At 42.3% G+C, this 21,835-nt stretch overlaps 1 protein-coding gene across 1 annotated transcript in view; it reads right to left on the bottom strand.

Annotated features, from left to right (window-relative positions):
• Positions 1-21,835, bottom strand: part of GAD2 (glutamate decarboxylase 2) — an 89,392-nt gene that overhangs the window by 12,889 nt on the left and 54,668 nt on the right. The window contains exons 9-13 of the mRNA XM_077896757.1: positions 20,482-20,536; positions 18,538-18,654; positions 15,992-16,056; positions 9,300-9,378; positions 5,579-5,728 (exon numbers count right to left, since the gene is read on the bottom strand). Coding sequence (XP_077752883.1) covers positions 5,579-5,728; positions 9,300-9,378; positions 15,992-16,056; positions 18,538-18,654; positions 20,482-20,536 — 466 coding nt within the window. The remainder of the gene's footprint in view (positions 1-5,578; positions 5,729-9,299; positions 9,379-15,991; positions 16,057-18,537; positions 18,655-20,481; positions 20,537-21,835) is intronic.

The following is a 21,835-nucleotide window of genomic DNA, read 5'->3' on the forward strand; positions in this document are numbered from 1 at the left end:
GCCGAGGACTGGTGCTGTTTGATGGACCTCAGGACACTCTGGGGAGTTACTTTTCAAAATGGCTTTCCTCCTAACTCCTTCAGCATTTGTGGCGCACTAATGGAAAACAGCTAATGCTCATCCTAGGAACACTTAGAACAGGCCAACCAGTGACTGATCCAACATGGAAACCTGAGGGTGCAGCTGGAATGGATAGAAGATGGGCCCACATTCCTACTGATGATCTCATCACCTCAGCTAAGAGGGAGATGCAGTATAGACAGTGATTTCAACATCTTGAAGCCTTAAAGAAATCTGATGGGGTCAGGAATCATTTCTTTTATTTTTTTTATTTAAATTCAATTAGCCAACATAGAGTACATCATTAGTCTCAGATGTACTGTTCAATAATTTACCAGTTGTTAATAACACCCAATGTTCATCACACCACGTCAGGAATCATTTCTATGGAGATTGTCACCCTAGTTGATTGGTCAGAGTCTGACTTGTTACTGATGACCCCAAGAAAGGGTCCTGATTGATGCCTGAACACTCAGGCCAGAGCCTACCCCACAGACTCTATGACTTTAGGATTTGGGGTCCGTTTGGACTGACCTGGCAGTTTGGGTACACTGAGGATGGACCCGAGGTAGGAGGGAGGGAAGTTAATTTTTCTTCAGACTGGACCCTTTTGCATTTAAACTTGCATGTACCTGATCCAGAATATGGCCGGGACCAGTAGGACTCTGGCTCTGTCCAGCCACATGGCCTTGGCTAATCTTACTGGTCACCTGGGAAGGGTGGTGCCTGTGTGATCTCCCTCCCACACAAGGACACAGTAAGGTAGAATGAATGCTCTGAAAAGGAGTTTGATGGTACTGTCGAGACAGTGGGATTGTCCCAGACTGGAGTGGGAGTCCTCTGGCCTTGGCTAGTCTAGGACTTCACTTGAGGTGATTAGGAGTAACCTGACCACCCCTCTAGTTGAAAGGGGGAGTGACATCGGAAACTCTAGAGTGCCTTTAGAAGCCTGGCCTCTCTTCATGTTTGGATATTTATGGGAATAAGATCCATCTTTTATTTTCAAGGTTTTGAAGGCTTTTAGGGGATTCTCTGAAATGTACGCACTCATGAAATACTTGAGTCGTTGTCACATGCTACACAGTTCTTATTCTGAGAATGACCACAGCCCCTGGAGAACTTAATCAGACATGGCATTACCATGACCTGGCTTGCTAGGAAGGAAGCTGAGGGCTCTGAGGGGCGCCCCTCAGGGGAAATCTGCACCCCTAGCGTCAGAGTTATGCTGAGGCAACTTCGAGAGAAAGATGGTTTTGTTTGCTCCCTCCTTGCCACATGCTTAGGATCGGTTTGGGCTGACCAGGCTGAAATGCACGCTCCACAAGGGCGCAGACTGGTGCTTCTTTTGCTCGCTATTGTCTTCCTCATACCAGCGGGGCTGGCAGACATCAGGTGCTCACGCACAGTACATTTGTTGGACAGGTGGGTGAATGAATGGAAGTATACTTTTCATCTGCAGGGCAGCATTTTTACCCACTGTGTTCTTAAGGAACCACTTGTATCGGCACCAGGTTAATTATGTCGACAGCGTAGACTCTCAGATCCCAGCCCAGACCCCCCCGAGTCCGAATTTCAGGAAGAGTGTTTTCTTCTTCAAAGATATCACTGTCTGCCAGTGTTCAGCTCCTGCTCCTGTGTTATCCCTGGGGCCTGACACCATCAGCGCTGCTCACCATTCTCTGCTTCTAAAAACCCTCATCTCATGCTCTCTAGCCCCCAGAAATGCCACTTCAGAAATAATGATTGAATCCCTACTACCTTCATTCTCACTGCTAGCCCCCTACTGAGGCCCTCTTTCTATCTGGATGTTAGCTCCCTAATTACCCTCCTAGCTACCTAGACTCTCCACTAGCGTCAGACCTGCTTTTGCAGTGTCTTCCCAGCTCTGCTGGTTGAAATCCTACATATTCTCCTATCCTGTCCTAGATCATCTCCAAGGTGACCTCTTCATAAATCATTCTTGGCTCTCAAACTAGGAATAGGCTCTCCTTTCACTTCTCGTGCATCTGTGTTTCTTTTACAGCCAGTTATACTGTCTTCTGTGATGGTTATCTGTGCATTTATCTTACCTCGTCTGGAAAATTGTGGCCCCTTCATCCCACCCAGCATCAGGCACGATAACAGTCATTATCTACTTATTACAATTAATATTTTAGAGAGAAAGTGAATATTCATTCAATCACTCAGCAAAGGGTGCCTGGCATGACTTTCCCTTTAATAGTTTTCTCCTGGTATTTTTTTTTCTCAGCTTTTGACCAGTCCCTCTGTTATCTACATTTTTAATGAGGGAGGCCAACCACAGAAGACGATAAGGAAATTTGCATAATTTTCTATGCAAACTTGAATGATTTGCATAATTTGCATATGTAAACAGATTTACCATGAAAACTAGGTATTTATGTATTAAGCCATCCTCGCAGCCCTAAAATTAAGGTATGTTCTTTCTTCTTTCTTTCTTTCTTTCTTTCTTTCTTTCTTTCTTTCTTTCTTTCTTTCTTTCCTTCTTTCTTTCTCTCTTCCTACCTACCTTCCTTCCTTCTTTCCTCCTCTTTTTAAAAAAATATTTTATTTATTCATGAGACACACACACACACACAGAGGGGCAGAGACATAGGCAGAGGGAGAAGCAGGCTCCCCATAGGAAGCCCAATGCGGCGGGGGTGGGGGGGGTGGGGGGGTGGGGAGGCAATCCAGGGACTCTGGGATCACATCCTGAGCCAAAGGCAGATGCTCAAACACTGAGCCATCCTGGCATCCTCTCTTTCTTTCTTTTTTTCTTTTTCTCTCTCCCTTGCTCTCTCTCCCCTTCTCACCTTCCCTCTTTATCTCTCTCTTTCTTTCTTTTTTTTTTTTTTTTCTATCTACACTGAGTTTTAACCACTGAGGGAATCTGTAAAATCTGGAAAATAGTCATCAAGTCTTACTTAGCATTCTCTAATAAAATACAAACCAAATGAAAGGTCTCTTCAATAAGAACAGAATTGAGGGCAGGCACAGGGCCTTTGCTTATGACGGGCTTATATATTGCACTATTGTCTAGAATGCCTGCTAGCATCCACATCAAGAAGCTCATTTTTTACACACAGTTGCTCTCATCAAATTCTCTTGGACTTAATGGGATGGCTGTCTTCAGTGCATTCAGCTACATCAGTCATTAACAGATTAAAGAATATGTATAGTCAGGCCAGTAATTTTCTTGTGGTTTGTATTGCTAAGGAGAAAATATGGATTCACTTGAATACCGCATTTCCCAGGCAGATTCAAGAATAGAGGGTTTACTGATTAATGCTGGCCCCTCAGTATTTTTCTTGCAGATCATTTTCCTCTGCCCGAGAGGATACCAGATAGAATGTCATAGCCAACTCTTTCTTGGTCCTTCCGAGGGCAGGCTGACTTCTTCCCTGGATGGCATCACTAGAGAGCTCTCACAAGAGGGTGATTACCTTCCCTGCATCTCTGGATTGTAGGACTGAGCTGAGGACTTTTATCATTATTACCATATCATTTTGCAAAACACACAGCTTTAAGTTGAAAAGCAAATAGAAGTTTTTGCCATTTACGTGTCTAGATACTGGAGCATGAGGAATTAAAGGAACATGCATCTGTAATTTATGGCTAAATTATGCGGCTACTGGCATTGTTCCTTTTTTTCTTCCCTCTCCTGGTGCCTTTATTTCAGTGCGTTACATACTGGATCTTCGGCCCTTATTTCAGGCTTCAGCTGTTCCTCTTGTTTCATTCACAACTGATGGCCTCCAAATCATTTCTCTTAGAGCCAGCCGCTGCCCCATGCTGGCGAGGAGGCTTCAGACAGAGAAGGGAGCAACAGGAACTGATGAACCATGAGAGGAACACTTTTGTATAAATATAGCTAATGATCATCATCTTAATAGAAACACCGTAGGAAGAAGGAGACAAAAAGGACAATACTGAACAATATTTAGAGATCAAGCTTTCCTCAACTACCTAGCTGATACTCACTTTCATCATTTTTGATTCCCACCAATCAATGAAATGAAAAACCTACCCATTTTCCAACCGTTTAAGAGGATGCCAGTAATTCCTGTTCTTTATTTATTTGTTTTTGCCAAATGAAAGTGTCAATCCAACAGAATAATGAGTCTCATCTTGGGTGGTGGGGACCCAGTAAGTATCCTTGGCAGGCTCTCATCTTTCAAGAGAGGAGGGGGCCCCTGCCCAGGTCAAGGGACAGGAGCCCATCCATCTGACACCTCCTTGACGGGGCAATGACTCCACACAGCTGCTGGATATTTAGCAGCCCTTAGAGGAAATTCAGCTAGGGCAAAGACTCTTCTGGAGGTTGGTCTGAAGAATATGTAGCCCAGCCATCCCCGGACACCATCTAAGAGTTATTTCTGCAATAAGTGAGACCATCTTTGTACTTAAACAGCCTTTTTCCTGAATAGATTTAAAGAAGATTCCATAAGAGGGTTGTCGACTACATTATTTCACTCCCAAGCCCCCTCTCTTTCTTGTTAGTTCTCTGGCTCTCTCATTGCTTAAGGCATTCAGTTGACTCTGGAACATCTGACAAACAACAACATATGGAACTTGCTTCTGTAGACGTGATTCATGCCTCTTCACACGAATCCTGGGGAAGAGCACAATCTTTGGCCTCATCCTGGCAGGTCATACTCATGCTGACCAAGTTATCTATGAATCCCTTGGGACTGAAGTGCCACCTGTTTGTGTGAGCTACTGAGAAAGCATATAGCCCAATCTGTGGCCCTTCTCTCTAGCACACTGCATGCCAGCCTTCCTCTAAACATTCCCTTTCCTTCCTTTGTCAAGTTTCTCTTGTGGACTTTTTGAGTGGGTTGGGTTTTCTAGCAGTTGGTTTACTTTGGCATGTCCAGCTGGCTCTGGCCGTTGCCTCCTGTGGGAGGTAAATGAAACCAGGTGGGAAGTCACTGATTTGTGACATTGAAACTAGGAATCTGGTCAAGATGAAAAAGAAACACTTTGCCCTTTCCAGCCTGCTTACATGCCAGCATGCAGGTACACTCTCTGAAGGCTGCAATTAGGTCCAGCAGGTACTGCACAGCATTGGTTACAGAGTGTCTGTTTCTGAGAGGAGTGATCAAGGATAGTTAAATTCTGGGGTAAATAGAGAAACCTTACAGAAGGGGGTTCCTGTTTTTGTCCTCCAAACAAAAATAGTTGTAGCATTACTCTTCCCAAGGAATCTGTCAGTGGATAAAATCCAAGAGTTGAGAGACAACAACAACAAGAACAAAACAGCAACAAAACATCTCTTAAGAATCCAGATGTTCTGCTCTATAAACAACCTGGGTTTGTTTTCTAGATGAGCGAGCATTAGAAGCAATTTGGCTTATGTTCTTGGCCACGTGGAAGGCAGATATCTAGATACAGGATTAAAGAAACTTAATCTTGGGGATAATTTTCAATTTGGAAATCCATTTTTTACCACATTATAAAGGTCACTAGACACAGTTTCTGTCTTTAGTTAACATTCAGCCATTCCATGCATGCTCACCTTTGCCCTCCACATTAGCCATAATTTAAAAACATCAACGTGGCGTCCACACTGTAAGGCCTTATCCCCAGTATCATAGGACAGGTCATAGTGTTTATCTTGCTGGAAGAGGTAGGAGGCATGCATCTGGTTGCAACTCTGCATCAATCCCTAGAAGAGAAGAGAAAACTTAGGAAACTACTGACTTCATTGGGTATTCTGTTAGATATACATTGTGGTGAAAATTATTGAGAAAAAAAATTTTTTTAAAGGGAAACTGAATTTGTCAGAGAAGGAAAGCAGGAAGAATCAAATTTTTTAAATGGGGCCAAGGGGCACCTGGGTGGCTCAATCGGTTAAGTGTCTGACTCTTGATTTCATCTGAAGTCATGATCTCAGGGTCATGAGATTGAGCCCCAAATCAAGCCCTGCATGAAGCCTACTTAAGGTTCTCTCCTGCCCCTCCCCACTCCCCCCCCCCCGCCACTGCTCCTTTGCTTGTGCATGCATGTGCACACACACTCTCTCTCTCTAAAAAAGTGAAAAATAAAATGGGGCCAATATCTGGACAATATGAACTGTTGGGATAGGTCAATTCTGTGGGATAAATAGCTCAGGGTCAAATGTAACTACAGGTTAACAACAAGGGCATAGATGGTTTTACTCTCCTTTTAAGAGAATGTGTTCATTTAGAAACAATCATAATCAGAGTATAATGTTCATTCTTTGAGGGAACATCCTGCTGTTTTGGTTTTGCTGTAATTAAAATACTTTAGAAACTCTCTGGTTCTGTAAAATACTAATAGTGTGATTATTCTAGTGTTTCATTCACACTTAGTTCAAGTACTTTATCATTGGGCTGTTAGGTTTTGAGTTCTCTTTGGAAGTCATAGCTTTTAATACAGAATATTGCTACATTTTTATGCTGAAATCTAAAACAATAAAAGCATTGTTATTCTGAGATGTCTTAACCAACCTTTTAAATGCCATGTTCCCCTTTCAAGAGTGGTAGGAGCTTCAGTACTGCATTTTTATACTTGTTTGCTTGTGGTGGTTACAGTGGGATGTTTCACTGCCAATGATCATTAATTTGCCCCAGCATAAGAAGCTTAGTATGGAAAATGGGTGGCAAAGTGACTGAACTATTCCGAAGAACAGTGAATGAATCATGCTCTGACTAAAACAGCATTGTCAATCTCCTCACCAGAAACCCCACCACGTTTCAATTTGTCACGAACCACAGGAAGCCTTTGACTCTTTCATTATCTGCAGTATAATTGTGATTGTACAGAAGCTTTGGCGCTTGTTTTTTTTTTTTTTTCTTGTGACTCATGACAAGAGAAGACTAAAATGTGATCACCTAGTTGAAGTTAGAATTCTTTACAAAAAATTTATCAAATGAGAACAAAACGTAATGCAACTAAAATTTAACTGGGTCCTGAAAGACCAGATGTTAGGCAATGAGGTTGGGTTTGACCCTATAGTTTGTGCTTCATTTGCAGTGGAATTCATTGTTATTTTTTTGAGAGTGAGGGAAATTAAAGGATTGTAATAGAGCAGGGGAATAACATTGGATTTGAAAAAGAAAATTCACTTGAAGACCAATAAGATTGAAAATTGCAACGTTTCTATTTTGTTTGTCTCAGAAGCTTGGCCTGAAGCTCATTCACAAAAAAAAAGGTTCCAACAGTCATAAAGGAGACCACCCAAGAGTGTGGAATGATGGATAAAGTGGATCTGGGATAGGAAAAGCAGCTCAAAACACAGGACCTCTCAAAGGCTGGCCAAGCACCCATCTCACTGTATAAATGGATAAATAAAAGTGATGTTTTTCACATAAAGGGCCTTGATGTGATGATACTCTGATTCTAAGCCATTAAAATTATAGACCATTATGTGGCCAACTATTTTAAGTACACTCATAGTTGCTGTGCTATAAGATAGTTGCTGTAAAAGAAATTCCCATGGTCAAATAAATTTAGGAAACTATACCCTAAATCCCTTCTTCAAAGATACTTGCAATGTATATCACCATATTAAAGGCTCTGACATGCCTTGAAGTAATTAAACTTCCTTTTAACTCTTTAATCTAAAATCTCCCAGGCTTTTTTTAAACCGAGAACTCTCTTATCACAGAATACTTAATACATTATTAAGTATTTATTTATAAGTATTACATTTATTCCTTACCTCTCAATAAGGGACATGCTGTCAGAGCAACATAAACTCTTGGATTTGGAAGGGATCCTAGAGCTTTTATTTTATTCCTTCTAATGAAGGAATCCTCTTACTAATAAGTGACTGTCCAATCTCCAATCACTTCCCTTGGTGGTGAATTTATTCCTATGCAAAGCATTCATTATCTCTGGGGAAGCTTAATTTTTAGAAAAGCTTTCCTTTCATTGACCGGAAGTCAGACCTAAAATCATGGCATATTCTGACTGTGCCATCAAATCATTCTACCCAGTGCTACTGACCCAGTTCCCCAAAGCTACAAGGAAAAAATGAATCTCTTCCACTTGAGAGTCATTTAAACTGTGAAGGCTACCATTCTCCAGCCTTTTCAGTTTCTTTTTCTCTTTAAATTAAACATCCTTAATTATTTCAACCATCCTTCTCACATGTTCATCAATCGTTCCCCACTGTTTGAACCCTAGCTTGATGGGGTCCCACATGCAATTTGGCATTGACCTAAGCAAACCACTCCAGGCATGCCTTATCCAGAGGACAGTGGGTAACTACCACCTTCCTCATCCTGAAACTCCACTTTTTTTTCTAACCCATTAATATTTTATGAATGCTAAGTTTCTCTTGACTCATTTTTGACTCTGCTGAGTACAACCTAATGTTCCATGCCTTTTTCACAAGTACAGTTTAGCTAAACCCATATCACTGTGGCTGATTTTCAACAAGGGTACCAAGACCTTTCAATGGAGAAAGAGTAGTCTCTTCAATAAATGGTAGTGGGAGAACTGGATATCCACACGCAAACTCTTACCTCATACCCACAAACATTAACTCAAAATGGTTCAAAGACCTAAATTTAAGAGCTAAATTTAGCTGCATTTTCTTCAGTGTTGGCAAGGATGTAGACTAAATTGGAACTCTCATCATGCTGGTAGGAAAGTAAAATGGTTCAGCGACTTTGGCAGTTCCTCAATGAGGTAAACATAGAATTACCATATGATTCAGCAATTCCATTCCTCCATTGAAAACAGGTCCATTGTTTGAAAACAGATATTCAAACAAATCATTGTACACAAATGCTCAGAGCAGCCCTATTCATAACAGCCAAAAAATAGAATTGACCCAAATGTCCACTGAAGGATGAATGGATAAACAAACTGTGGTATATTCATACAACGGAATATTGTGCAGCCACAAAAGGAATGAAATTTTGGTACACACTATGACAGAAACGAACCTTGCAAATATCATGCTACATAAAATGAGCCACACACACACACAGAGTACAATATAGCTATGTATGAAACATGCCTGTCTTGTCGACTCAAAATAGAACCCTCCTTTACATGGAAATAAGAGCAGGACCATATAATTATCCTCATGAACAATTCCCCCCCCCTTTTTTTTTTGTTTTGTTTTTTTTCAATTTCCCCTTTTTGGATATGGCTCAGCATTCTAGCTTATGAAATCATCCTGTATTCTGATTCTGCTACCACCCACATTTACTCTACCAAACTCCATTGATGGATTGGGCCATGAATCCGGAAAGACATACCTCTTCTCTAACCAGGAGAGCGGAGCACTGTAAAGGGACGCCCATCATCTTGTGTGGGTTCCATGTCACAGAGTTGGCCCTAAAGGAAAGAAACCGAGTTAAGAGGGTGGCACCTATGACAGGATCAGACTACAAGGTCCTGTGATAGGATGACAGATCTTTGAGGCTCTTATCACTGTTTCTCAGACTCTTGGATGACACTAAATTTATAGAACAAGGTATGGACTCTTAAATCTACAACCTTTTCTTCATCTACAGAGAGAGTAGGTAAGGGCAGGCATCTCATGCGGTGCCCCCTTAGCTTCCCTGGAGGAATTCAGCCAGGCTCCGTGTGGTCTGAGAGCCCCTGTGAGTGACTGGGATCCTCCATTCCAGGGGCCCGTCTTTGGCAGCCAAAGAGCAGGGCACCAAGCAGGTAAAGGGCCCATCCTCACATGCCTCCATTGTTCCTGGAGGCACTACCACTGTGGCCTAGAGCTCAGAGTGATGGCTCATTTCATTATTTTTTTTATTCATTAATTTTGTTCTTCTCACCCAACTTCTCCTCCTTCCTATTCAATTGATTATTACATTTTTCATATGTGTCCTTTCATAATAGCTTTTGGTTCATCCCATTTCCATCTCTTCTCTGGCCCAGAGACATCTTTCTAGACCACAGGTGGGATATGCTATGGCTCCTATAGTTTTCAATGTATTGAAATTTATTTCAATATTTTTCAATCTATTTCCAATCTTAAGTGTCCTGATATACTTGAGAAATACAATGTTCTTTCATCAGTAATAGATACTGTCGGGATTTATGCTATTTGAAAAGTCTAAACCATAGTTCTGGGTCAGATTCTTGTAATAATGATAATAATAATAATAATAATAATAATAATAATAATAATGCCACCAAGGGTGAGTGCAGGCCATGTGTTTAGTCTTGTGTCTTTGCTCAATCTCATACCCATTTTTCATTTTCATGACACCATTTTCATCACATCAGATTATTTTTTATTCTCAGAAAATTCTATTCTCATGCTCCTGGGTCTCTAAATGCTATTTCCTCTTCTTGGAATGTCATCTCTCTTTGCTTAGCTTGGTTAAATCTTACTTATTCTTTAAAGCCCAGATAAAGTGTTATTTTCTCTGCAGACTTCAGCTTCATTCAACTTCTTTCCTTCTCTCCTGCTGAACTGCTCCAACCGGTTTGTCCCCTAGCTCCAGGGAAAGCAAGTGTTCCCTCCACAAGTGAGTTCCCATCTCTCACTTCATATGTTTATCAGGCAAGGTGAGCCTCTGTGCATGTCTTCTGAGGGCCTGAGGGATCCTTGAGAATCAGAATCATGAACATGACCTTAGTATAAACAGACTCATGTGAGGAGGGAAAGTAGAACAACCCATGGCAGCTGCCTCCAGACTGCTGCAGATTGCTGCCCCTCCTCTGGCTGAACAACAGCCTTGGGCTCACCCTGCTCCCAGCACTCGAGGTGTAAGAACCTTGGGAAGAAATGAGAAGCTGGGAAAGAGCTCATTCATCTATCTGATGAATGGTGGGCATCAGCTGGTCAGTTAGAGAATGCTTACTGGCCTGGGGAACTCACCTGAATCGGCAAATAGGCCAGCTCATCTTCTAATACACAGCAAGCATTAAACAAGGTTGGCCCTTGCTACTGATTTCAGTTCTATCATTTACACACTTTGTGACATTGAGCACACATACACCACTTCTAGAATATTCTACAGCTTTAGATGGATGCCTAATCCTGATGAAACAGCTTTGTCAGTAATGACCCCTGATGGGGAAGAAAATAACTCTTCATTTCTCTGACTGGAGGTGGTTGTTTTGATGCAGTGGCCAACTTGTCTTTTTAGAGTAGATGCTGCCAAGGCCCATGACTACCTGTTACTGAGTTCCCTGTCCTGCCTCTCTCCCAGAGAGGTTGCCTCATAAACATGGCAAAAACCTGTGCAGAGTGATTCAGTTACATGCCCTTAATTTATTTTAGAAATGTTGGCAATTTATGAAAAACAGCCTCAAGTTCATTTAAAAATGTTTTGCTGTGGGCAGCCCTGGTGGCTCAGCGGTTTAGCGCCGCCTGCAGCCCAGGGTGTGATCCTGGAGACCCTGGATCGAGTCCCACATCAGGCTCCCTACATGAAGCCTCCTTCTCCCTCTGCCTGTGTCTCTGCCTCTCTCTCTCTCCTCTCTGTGCATTCTCATGAATAAATAAATAAAATCTTAAAAGAAAAATGTTTTGCTGTGATATTCAGTCACATGGCTTCAGTGATCTACTGTAAGTTAGAGGAAACTGCCTTCTTTATGGCTGTTTTAAGACATGTCCTTGTGCCCTCATTTGCACCTCAAACTCAGCAGACCCCACATGAACTCATTAATTTGCCCCTCCTCATCCTTCCAGATCTATTCTTTCTCTGTTTTCCTCCCACATATCCAGCTCTCAGATTTCAGCATTTTAGTAGTATCTTCTTCTTCCTGCTCTCCCAATATCACCCCTTGCAGCTCTAGTTTTTTTTTTTTTAAAAACACCTCTGTATAAAGTGCTTTATTCTGTAGTATTTGATGCTTGTAATTTTTGAGGAAGACACTTTCTAGAGTACAGCAAGCTAATGTTAGCTCGGTCAAAGGTATCTATGATAATGTCCCTATACTTTTTAACATATTATATAAGACTGTAAAATCTGTCAAGGTGGAAAGTCTCTGGAACTTCTTAAAGCATTGGAAAATAAGGCAAAAGAATTATATACAAATAGTGTTTAAGCATTCTGTAATATACAATACTCTTCGTGTAATTAGAGTGTGACTCATCTATATAGACACACAAAATGTTTCAGAAGCAAAGGAAGTAAACAGAAGCACCAGTTCTTTAAACTACACATGGTCCTGGAGCACCTGGGTGGCTCAGTGGTTGAGCTTCTGCCTTTGGCTCAGGTCATGATCCCGGGGTCCTGGGATCAAGTCCCACATCAGGCTCCCTGCAGCTTGTGGAGAGTTCACAAGTCCTGCCCAAGGAGTCTTGGTGGAGGGTCTGCCCTCAGGGCCAAGTCTGGATCAACATCAATCCCTGAGCTGACAATCACTGCTGTAGGAGCCACTATTGTGCATGGAAAGCATTCTATTTCTCAGATTGGGAGGGGGGTGATGAAAGTCTCTGCCATAGAGCCATGGATGGTGGGGGGAGGGTGAAGAGGCAAGTCAAGACTTGGGAGGAGATGGAGGCCAAGGACCCAGTAGAAGCCACTGAGCTCTTGATTTTGTCCAGGTGAGGACAGTAGTGGCGGTAGGAGAAGCTAAGGGTGCAAACCGGGGTGGTAGCGGGGGGGAGCGACCTGAATGGATGAACCCAGCAGTGTGACTTCCATGGAACAGGACAAACATCACAAAGATCTGCTCATCTATGGGACCAAGTATAATTTTTTTTTAAGATTTTATTGATTTATTCATGAGACACACACACCCACACACACACCCACAGAGAGAGAGAGAGAGAAAGTCAGAGACATAGGCAGAGGGAGAAGCAGGCTCCATGCCGGGAGCCCGATGCAGGACTTGATCCCGGGATCACACCCTGAGCCAAAGGCAGATGCTCAACCACTGAGCCACCCAGGCATCCCTAAACTTCCTAGTCACGGCTATGAATCCCTCTCAGTCTCCAGCCAAACACCTGAACTTCCTCCATGGATCCCTTCAAACCTCCATGACCTTGCTCTTCACCTTGAACATCTACCTTCCAGTTCCACCTGATGAAACACCTATGCCCACCCTGGCACAAAGGCTTCCTTGAATAACCCTGTTTAGCAGAGATTATTCCTTTCTTTGTGCTTACCAATCAGCTCCCTGGTCTGTCTCGAGCCTTTACTTCCTTTGCCTTGAATTTCGATCCATCACTAACTGTCACTCTTCCCTACTAGATTCTAAGCCCTTTGAGAATAGGCTTCACACCATATTCATCTTCATGAACTCACTGGGCCTAGTGCAGCGCCTTGCCATAGTAGAGGATCGGCAACTACTGAACTGAATTTCTAAACCCCTGGCTCACAGGGCAGTAGTGAGGGCAGTAATTGGTAAGATGGCAGCAGTTGTGCCAGGACCTTAAGCTGGGCTGGCAAGCCTTGAGAGGGGACCACCACAAAGGGCAATTGCAGGCAAGCAGCAGCCTGCTGTAGGGAGGGATTAAAGGAGACAGTTTCCAAGGCACGGAAGCATACCTGGGAGTGTTAAGGCTCTTGGCACACCCTCTCAGCTACACTGTCTCTAGAAAATTTGAGAGCCTGAACAAGGAAGAAAGATGCTTTCTGAGAATTTGGTAGGTCCTCAGAGGGAGTGCCAGGCAGGCTATGGTCACTTGCAGCATTTTGTTATGAGGATGGTACTCTGGGGACCCTGTGACCATTGGAGAACCTCTTAATCTGGGGATGATAATTGACCATGGTTTCTTCCATTTTAGAGTGAATCCTTGGGAAGATGTATACTTCCAAGTGAGGCAAATTTTTCCCCCTCAACTTATACCCATGCCCATGAGGCCCAGGGTTTCCACTGACCCTACAACCTTATTCACCACAGACAACGTGCCTTTCGCTAATAAGTCAGCAAGATGGATACTCTTGGATAAGTAGGTGGCAGTCCCTCATTTTTGGGACTTCATATTTGGCTATTCCACTTAGTGGATTTAGTTATAATACAGTTTCAAAATTGTGGCAATTGGAACAGACTCTGTTCCATGGTAAATGTTCTAAGCTTTGCTCTGAAATAATAGTCTTTAGTGCAAAAGTGTGTGGGTGTTTATTTTTCCAAGGCTCAGGGTAGGTAATTTAGTGAGCTTTTAAGTCATCATCGGTGGAGGACGCCCCATGGCTTTCAGCACTTGGAGTTCCAGGTGGCATTAAAAGTACAATAATAGATGCTTACTTTTTGAACCAGTCAGAAAGGAACTCATAGAAGAGAGAGTACTGTGTGCAGGCCACCTCTCTTTTGAAAGCATGAGAATTAGTTCTCATTCTGGTCATCTGAGCAGGTACCTTCCAAGCTGTTCTCTTTTTTTCATTATCTCTGTTTTGTGCATTGCCTTCTCCTTAGGTGTCTGGTTTCATAGAGATCTTCATGGCGAAAAGGAATTTGGCGTGGGAGAAACCCAGAGGATCAGAGGGAGAGGCAGACTGGCCTTCACTGGCAGGGGGCTATGTGTGCCTTCGGCCTCCCATTGCTAACAGGGCACCTGCCATCAGAGCACTGGCAGCTCTGCTTGCCAGTCACTGACCCCCGTCAGCAGACTTGGGGACTGCTACCCTGCTGACTTAGGCCTCAGCTGGACTCTAAAGTCTTCCACAAATGAGGCAGTGTGCCCCTGACTCTGCCTCAGTGACCCCTGTCCCCTCTTTCTACTCACGGGTTCTCTGCATGTGAGCGGGCCTGGGCATCGCAGAGCACACCATGTGCATTCACTCTGGCTTAGCCTGGCTGGCCGCATGACCAGTGCTGACAGGTGCTCCATGCTCCATCGGCCTCTCTCCTCATCCCAGAATGGAAATGGAGCCAGGATGTCTAGAAGCAGAGCCAGTGGGCAACTCTTCCTGGGCAGCATCTGGCTACTTGGCAGGGCATGGTGGGCACTTGGCAGCCTCTGACAAACTCAGGTTTTCTCAGTTGCCTGGAGTGTCAGAGCTCACCTCTGCTGTTGACCTGCCATGGTGTAATGGGAGAACTGGGGACATTGTGCTCCCTTTGCACATGGTCAGCAAAGCCTGAGGCTGATTTTGCATTCTATAAATTTTTTCCCTTTTCTCTTCAGACCTGAATATGTCTTATGCCAATCAGATATCACCTCCTTTAGGTTTAGCAGCTTTTCTCAATCATCTACTGCTTAATCTCTGGGGAAAAAAAAAGGTGCTTTGTAACCTTTTTTTTATATAAATTTTTTTTGTAAAAAAAAAAAAATTATCGTGGGAATGAAACCATGAGACAATGTTCTCACAAGTTTGTCTTGCTCTAAACTGGACGTATTAAGCCCCAAGCCCCTGCTTTCAACACTGATGAAATATAAAGTGCACAGTTATTTATTGGTTTGCTTAAAGCAATGGATATTGTCCTTTTCTGGAACATAAAAGCTATAGATCTTCTCCCTAGAAAACTATGACCTGCCAAGAGGTTTTTAAGTAACTTTGGTAGTTGGTTCAGAGATTGTAAGAAAGTCATTCCTAGGGGATCCCTGGGTGGCGCAGCGGTTTGGCGCCTGCCTTTGGCCCAGGGTGCGATCCTGGAGACCCGGGATCGAATCCCACATCGGGCTCCCGGTGCATGGAGCCTGCTTCTCCCTCTGCCTATGTCTCTGCCTCTCTCTCTCTCTCTCTCTCTCTCTCTCTGTGACTATCATAAATTAATTAATTAATTAATTAATTAATTAATTAATTAATTAAAAAAAAGAAGGCCATTCCTGAGACCTCTGGCCAACCACAGACTCCAGTTAGGGTTCTATACTTGAGAAACATTCCACCTGGGCTCCTTGACAGGGCATTTGACGCCTTTTTGTTGTTTACACATAATATTCATGTGTCCATGACCACACAGGTTAAGGCATACAAGCATTGTGAGAATGGACTCACCTGTGCTCTGAGAGTGCTTGGAAATTGTATGTAACTTGCTTTTCACACTTAGCTTTTACGCTTTACATTGTTAACAAGAAAAGTGGGTGTACCTCTCCACGCCGCTCAGCTTCCATTTGTGCTTCCGGGACATCAGTAATCCCCCACCCCAAGCGGCCTGCAAAAAGGAAGATCATATAAGTAACAGGGTAGCAGGTCTTTCATTGCCTAGATTTCTAAAGTTTGGTGTCCTCCAGAACAGTGAGTCTCATGGGGTGAAAGTCATCTCCTCAAGCTCAGGCAACTGAGAAGCCTGGCCACCTTCTGGCACTAGACTTTCAAAGTTTAAATTGGATGCTATTCTAAAGTTTCAGGTTCCATTTCATATTTAGACAAGTGAAAGGAGCCACACTGGGGGCATATGTCTTCTGTCCACCCAAGAAGGGGAAAGATCCTTTCCCCAATACATCACTACCACTCACGATCCTAGTGCAGCTTGTGACGTCAGAACAAGAAAGCCTATTGTGTCCTCTGCTGAGAGTACAGAGGATGGGGTGAAGGACCCATTAAGCAGCCTCTGAGTTATAAGGAAAACTCCTTTTTTTTAAATAATAAATTTATTTTTTATTGATGTTCAATTTGCCAACATACAGAATAACACCCAGTGCTCATCCTGTCAAGTGCCCACCTCAGTGCCTGCCACCCAGTCATCCCCACCCCCCGCCATCCTCCCCTTCCACCACCCCTAGTTCGTTTCCCAGAGTTAGGAGTCTTCCATGTTGTGTCTCCCTTTCTGATATTTCCCACTTATTATAAGGAAAACTCCTTTGGCAAGTCTGGATGATTCCAGAAGGAAGAAGCAGCTTCATAATCCTATTTCAAGGGCACCGGGTGGTTCACTTGGTTAAGTGTCTGCTTTCGGCTTGGGTCATGGGATTGAGCCCCATGTCAGGCTCCCTGCTTCTCCCTCTCCCTACCAATCCCTCTGCTTATGCTCTCTCTCTGTGTGTCAAATAAATAAATGAAATCTTTTTTAAAAATCCTATTTCACTAATAACGTACTTTAGGATAAGATAATTTCAAAGAAAGAAAGAAAAAGGAAGGAAGGAAGGAAGGAAGGAAGGAAGGAAGGAAGAAAGAAAGAAAGAAAGAAAGAAAGAAAGAAAGAAAGAAAGAAAGAAAGAAAGAATTTGTTGAGTGGCTAGAACATGTCTCTTAAAAATCTTTACTCAAGTTTGAAGATTTAAATTAGTATAGTGATATAGTGATTTCTTTAATAGTATGATGTTAAGATGGAGATTCATTGGAAAATGTTGGCCTTATTTGTGGGTGAAAATAATCCCAGGATAATTTTTAAAGAAAAAAAAAAAACACGTGGTAGGGTATAATTGCCTTTTTTTAAAAAGTTTGTTGTAACTTCAGTTCTTTTACACTTTGAAAAATTACCCAATTTTCCAAATGTGTAATATTTTAAGATTTTCTTTAATTACACAGAGTATAAACATTTAAGATAATAAGTGATAAACTTGGTAGGTTCCAAAGAAAGCACATACAATTGGTTAAAAGATCTAGCTCTATGTTAAGTAGAAATCCTAGAGGAGAGACCACAGTACCTGCTGGTTCAGGACACACAGACATTGTTATTTTTAAAGTTGTCAGGATAATCCTCTTCCTGAATCAGCTAACAAGGTTTAATAAGCTTTCCACTTCCAAGACCTGAGTCACGATGGTACTTGGATTGTTCAACTTAGTGTCTTCATTTGTAAAACCAATGGAATGTCTGGTAGCCTAATGAACAACTCATATTGTGAATCATGGAAGGAAAAGAAGACTGGTAACCACTCTACAGGATGACATTGGGATAATGGAAATCTACCTGGTTCAGCCTTAGGTAGTAATAGTAGATTAGTAACAAACAGTTTGCAGATAACAGCTGATCCTTGAACCACACTTGGAGTGATTCTGGTTTAAGTTTAAGTTTCTTCAATTTGTCCTTCTAAATCTGGACATTTTTTCATTTGAAGATGTTTTGATGGGCACATCTTCATTTAATGTGACTAGGCCTGGAGTAACATTTCAAATATAATTTATCTTTTCAGCTGGCCCAGCTAAGAAATTGGCAATTTGGTGACCCATACTTCTAGCAAGTCTTCTTTCCTCTTCAAATATACAAATACCCGACTTGAGTTTAAGTTTTTTATCTTCTGAGTTTCCTATGCAAATGTAACTCTTTTTGCCTTTTTGATCATCCTTAGAGGGAAATACAATCTACATGTGTGTGGCTGTGTATGTGTGTGTGGAGGCTACATTCCTCCAAGGATGTTATGGGCTGATGATGATTTAAGAACTAAGTACTCAGCTTGGATGCTGGTCATAGAAATAAGATTATTATCATATTGGGAACATTAAGGCAAATCAGCCTCTGACTTCCTCCAGTCAATGTTGTATACTGTGTGGATCATGTGCCACTTTGTCTCTGCACTCTTCAAAAGCTTAAATATCCCCATTCTGAAAACAGGCGCCCAAGGGAGAGACAGAGAGAAAGAGAGAAAGAGAGAGAGAGAGAGAGAGAGAGAGAGAAACAGGTTTCATTTCATGAGCCCTGAATGAATAAGTAAGTGCAAGGACACTTTGGTGGCAGTCCCTATGGGATACTCACATCCACATGCATCCAGATCTTGTACTTTTTACAAATGTCAGCAACTGCTAAGAGGGGGTCGAATGCTCCATACACGGTGGTCCCAGCTGTGGCGCTCACAAGGAAAGGAACAAATCCCTAGACAAATGAGAAAGCCCCAAATAACGTCAAATAGGGCATCAGTATTTTTTTTTAGCTAATAAAAACAGTGGATATTCTCCCTCTGTCACACACTTCTCCAGTTTTGGAAACATCACAAGGATTGTTGGCCCCTTGGAACCTGGGAGGATATTCACTCTCCAAGATCTGGCTTCTCCAGGCCATTCTTGGACCTGCCAGTTGCCTTATAGAAACAGACACTTTGGTTCTGGTGACACTGGACCCAGAAGGGAAGAAGCTGACACTGGACCCAAAAGGGAAGAAGCTTTATGGTGCCCCCAAGCTATTTATATATTCCAGATGGATATGCTCCCTACTTTGCTCACTTTCTAGTCTTCCTTTTGCAAATTAGCCTCCTCGTGTGAGCAGACAAAAGAACAAAGAGAAGGAAATCCGAAGGGCTCATTATTCCTATTTGGAAAATCCTCAGATAATCTATTTGTTATCTTAGAGGGAAGAGTTCATGTGGGACTAGACAATAAGCCATTACTTTTATCCATCTAAGTAGTCCTTGGTCTGTCTGGCCCTGGCTAAATGGAAATTGCTAGAAGGTAGAAGAATGCCTCAAACAGAATGAATAGAGCCGTGATGTGACAGGATGTTACAGAGTCAGGCTTTAGGTGGCAGCAAAGGTTTAATCTTGTGGTGTATGCTACTAGAAGTGTCCTAGTACAGGAACAAGGGGACTCCTGCTGCCACTTTGTAGGGAAAAAAAGGCATATTAAAAGAAATAATTATTCCTAAGCTGATATTAATAAAATGCACATGTAAATAAAAGTTACACTAAGGGAGTTCTACAAGCAAGCTCTCTGGTTTGCAAACCATCCAGGGAAATAAATGACTTTCTAGAGCTTTGTGGGAATCTTTCACAGGTCTCCAGAACTTGCTGCTTCTCAGACTTCTAAATTGCTTGCCACAGAAGAAGATTCTTGGAGAGCCAATCATAACCATATTCCTAGGCAGGAAAAATTGGCTCCTTTTAAACAACCACACCACACGGTAACATGTGCTGCATTAGCAGTGTGATATTTTCCACCCGTGAAAATGATCTTTCAAATGTATGTCTGTTTAATGCCAATGCTCAGCACACAGAGGACAAATGCTGTAGAAAGTCCTATAGCATCACGGTGTATATTATCACAGTGTACATTATTTAATCAGCAACTTAGATCTTTCTGGAGCAGAGCCTAGAACTCAGAGAAATAAATAATGACTCGACGCAAAAATTCTATACTCTCAGGAAAGCTGGGAGGTTGAGAATTAGGTCTTCTTTTTTTTTTTTAAAAAAGATTTATTTATTTATTTATGATAGACATAGAGAGAGAGAGAGAGGCAGAGACACAGGAGGAGGGAGAAGCAGGCTCCATGCTGGGAGCCCGACGCGGGACTCGATCCCGGGACTCCAGGATTGCGCCCTGGGCGAAAGGCAGGCGCTAAACTGCTGAGCCACCCAGGGATCCCCTAGGTCTTCTTTTTAAAGCAAAACCAAAGTGGGGGCACCTGGGTGGCTCAGTCAGTAAAGCATCTGACTCTTGATTTTGGCTCAGGTCATGATCTCAGGGTTGTGAGATCGAGCCCTGGGTTGAGTTCTACACTGCTTGGGTGTAGAGCCTGCTTGGGAGTCTCTCTCCTCTTCCTCTGCCCCCCAGTACAACACCCCCCCCCAAAAAACAAACAAAACAAAACCCTCCAAAACCCCAAAAACAAACCAAAAAAGCAATACCAAAGTATGTTCTCCACTGGATGGAAACAGAAATAATGTGCTTTTAGCCTGTTATAGGCTAGATTAACTCCCTACAAACTTACTTTTTGTTTGGCTTCAAGGATCCTTCTTTCAAGATCAGATGGGACCATTTTCCCCCTGGAAGGAAAAATAAATACATTATAGGTTTGCTTCAAATACTTTGTTGTCTTTACAAGTAGCCACATCAGGGTCAAATTTCAACCCTAAACTGTTGCTAATAATGATTTGTCATAACAACTCCTTGGCTGTTTCCAGGAAGAAATGCAGTTCCTCCCTGAATGATGCATGATGTAATTTCTGACACATTTAGGAGACTCCTGACCACACTGTGCTGTTAGAACAGCCACATATCCCACCATGGTGCACAGAACCTGCTTCTTGGGTCATCCTCTAAACTCGCTTAAAACAAGCCTGTTTTGGCACAAGCCACTTGGCAATGAAAGGAAAGAGCAGGAAAAAGATTTGTGTTCCTAATCTCCGAATGAATGGCGCTGCAATTTCACATACAGATGACGTGCCAAGAAGAGAAATCCATTCTGAAATGAATGAAAATATTAAGTAAAAAAGCTACCTAATCACATTCTAAGTGCTAAAAGCATAAAGCCAGCCAAGAAAACATGGGCTCAAATTTCAAACATTTAGATGCATGGGCTTTGGAAAAAGAAACATCCTTTTATCCCTGAAATGTTTCTTTCCTAAAATAAAAACACAGATAGTGCTTTGCTCATTATAAAAGCCCATTATTATAATAATCAAAGCAGTTGGTTTCTACAAGAAGCTAAATGTAACTAGATGCGTAATCTTAGTCAAGTTACTTGATTTTTCTGTGCCTATTATTACTGTCCCTGGAACATAGTGATAATAAAATTACTTATGTAGTTATGAGGTTTGAAAGAGTTAATACATGCAAAATTATTTTAAAAGCACTTGGCATGTGGGAAGCATTCCATAAATGTTAACTTTCATTGTTGAGATTGTTATGTATTATGACATTCATCTTCCAAGACATTGGAGGAAAAATGGGGAAAGGACAAAGTAGCTGCATGCTGCCAGAGGCAGTAAAATATTCTTCACACCAAAATAGCTCTCTCGAGGTTGCAAAACTGACTTAACTTTTCACATCAGGGTCATCGATCTAGGTTTTTAAAGGGCAATTTTGAAAAATAAATTATGGGTAGGAGGTTGTCACAATAAATGGCTGGGAGACACTACTGGCATTTAGGGAGCAGTGGGGGGGGGGCGGCTTGAAGGAGGGGGTTTAGTGTGTGTTGCTAGTTCAATAATCCATTCCTGGCTGTCCCTGTGATTTTAGGCATAGAGGGAGCATTGGGCTACTTCAGTACATCTTCTAAGCCTTGCATACTGAAATATGGTATTTTATTATAAGTTACTTTCCTAACACTCACTTTATAAAAA

Source organism: Canis aureus, chromosome 5, assembly GCF_053574225.1.
Source record: "Canis aureus isolate CA01 chromosome 5, VMU_Caureus_v.1.0, whole genome shotgun sequence".
Lineage (NCBI taxonomy): Eukaryota > Metazoa > Chordata > Mammalia > Carnivora > Canidae > Canis > Canis aureus.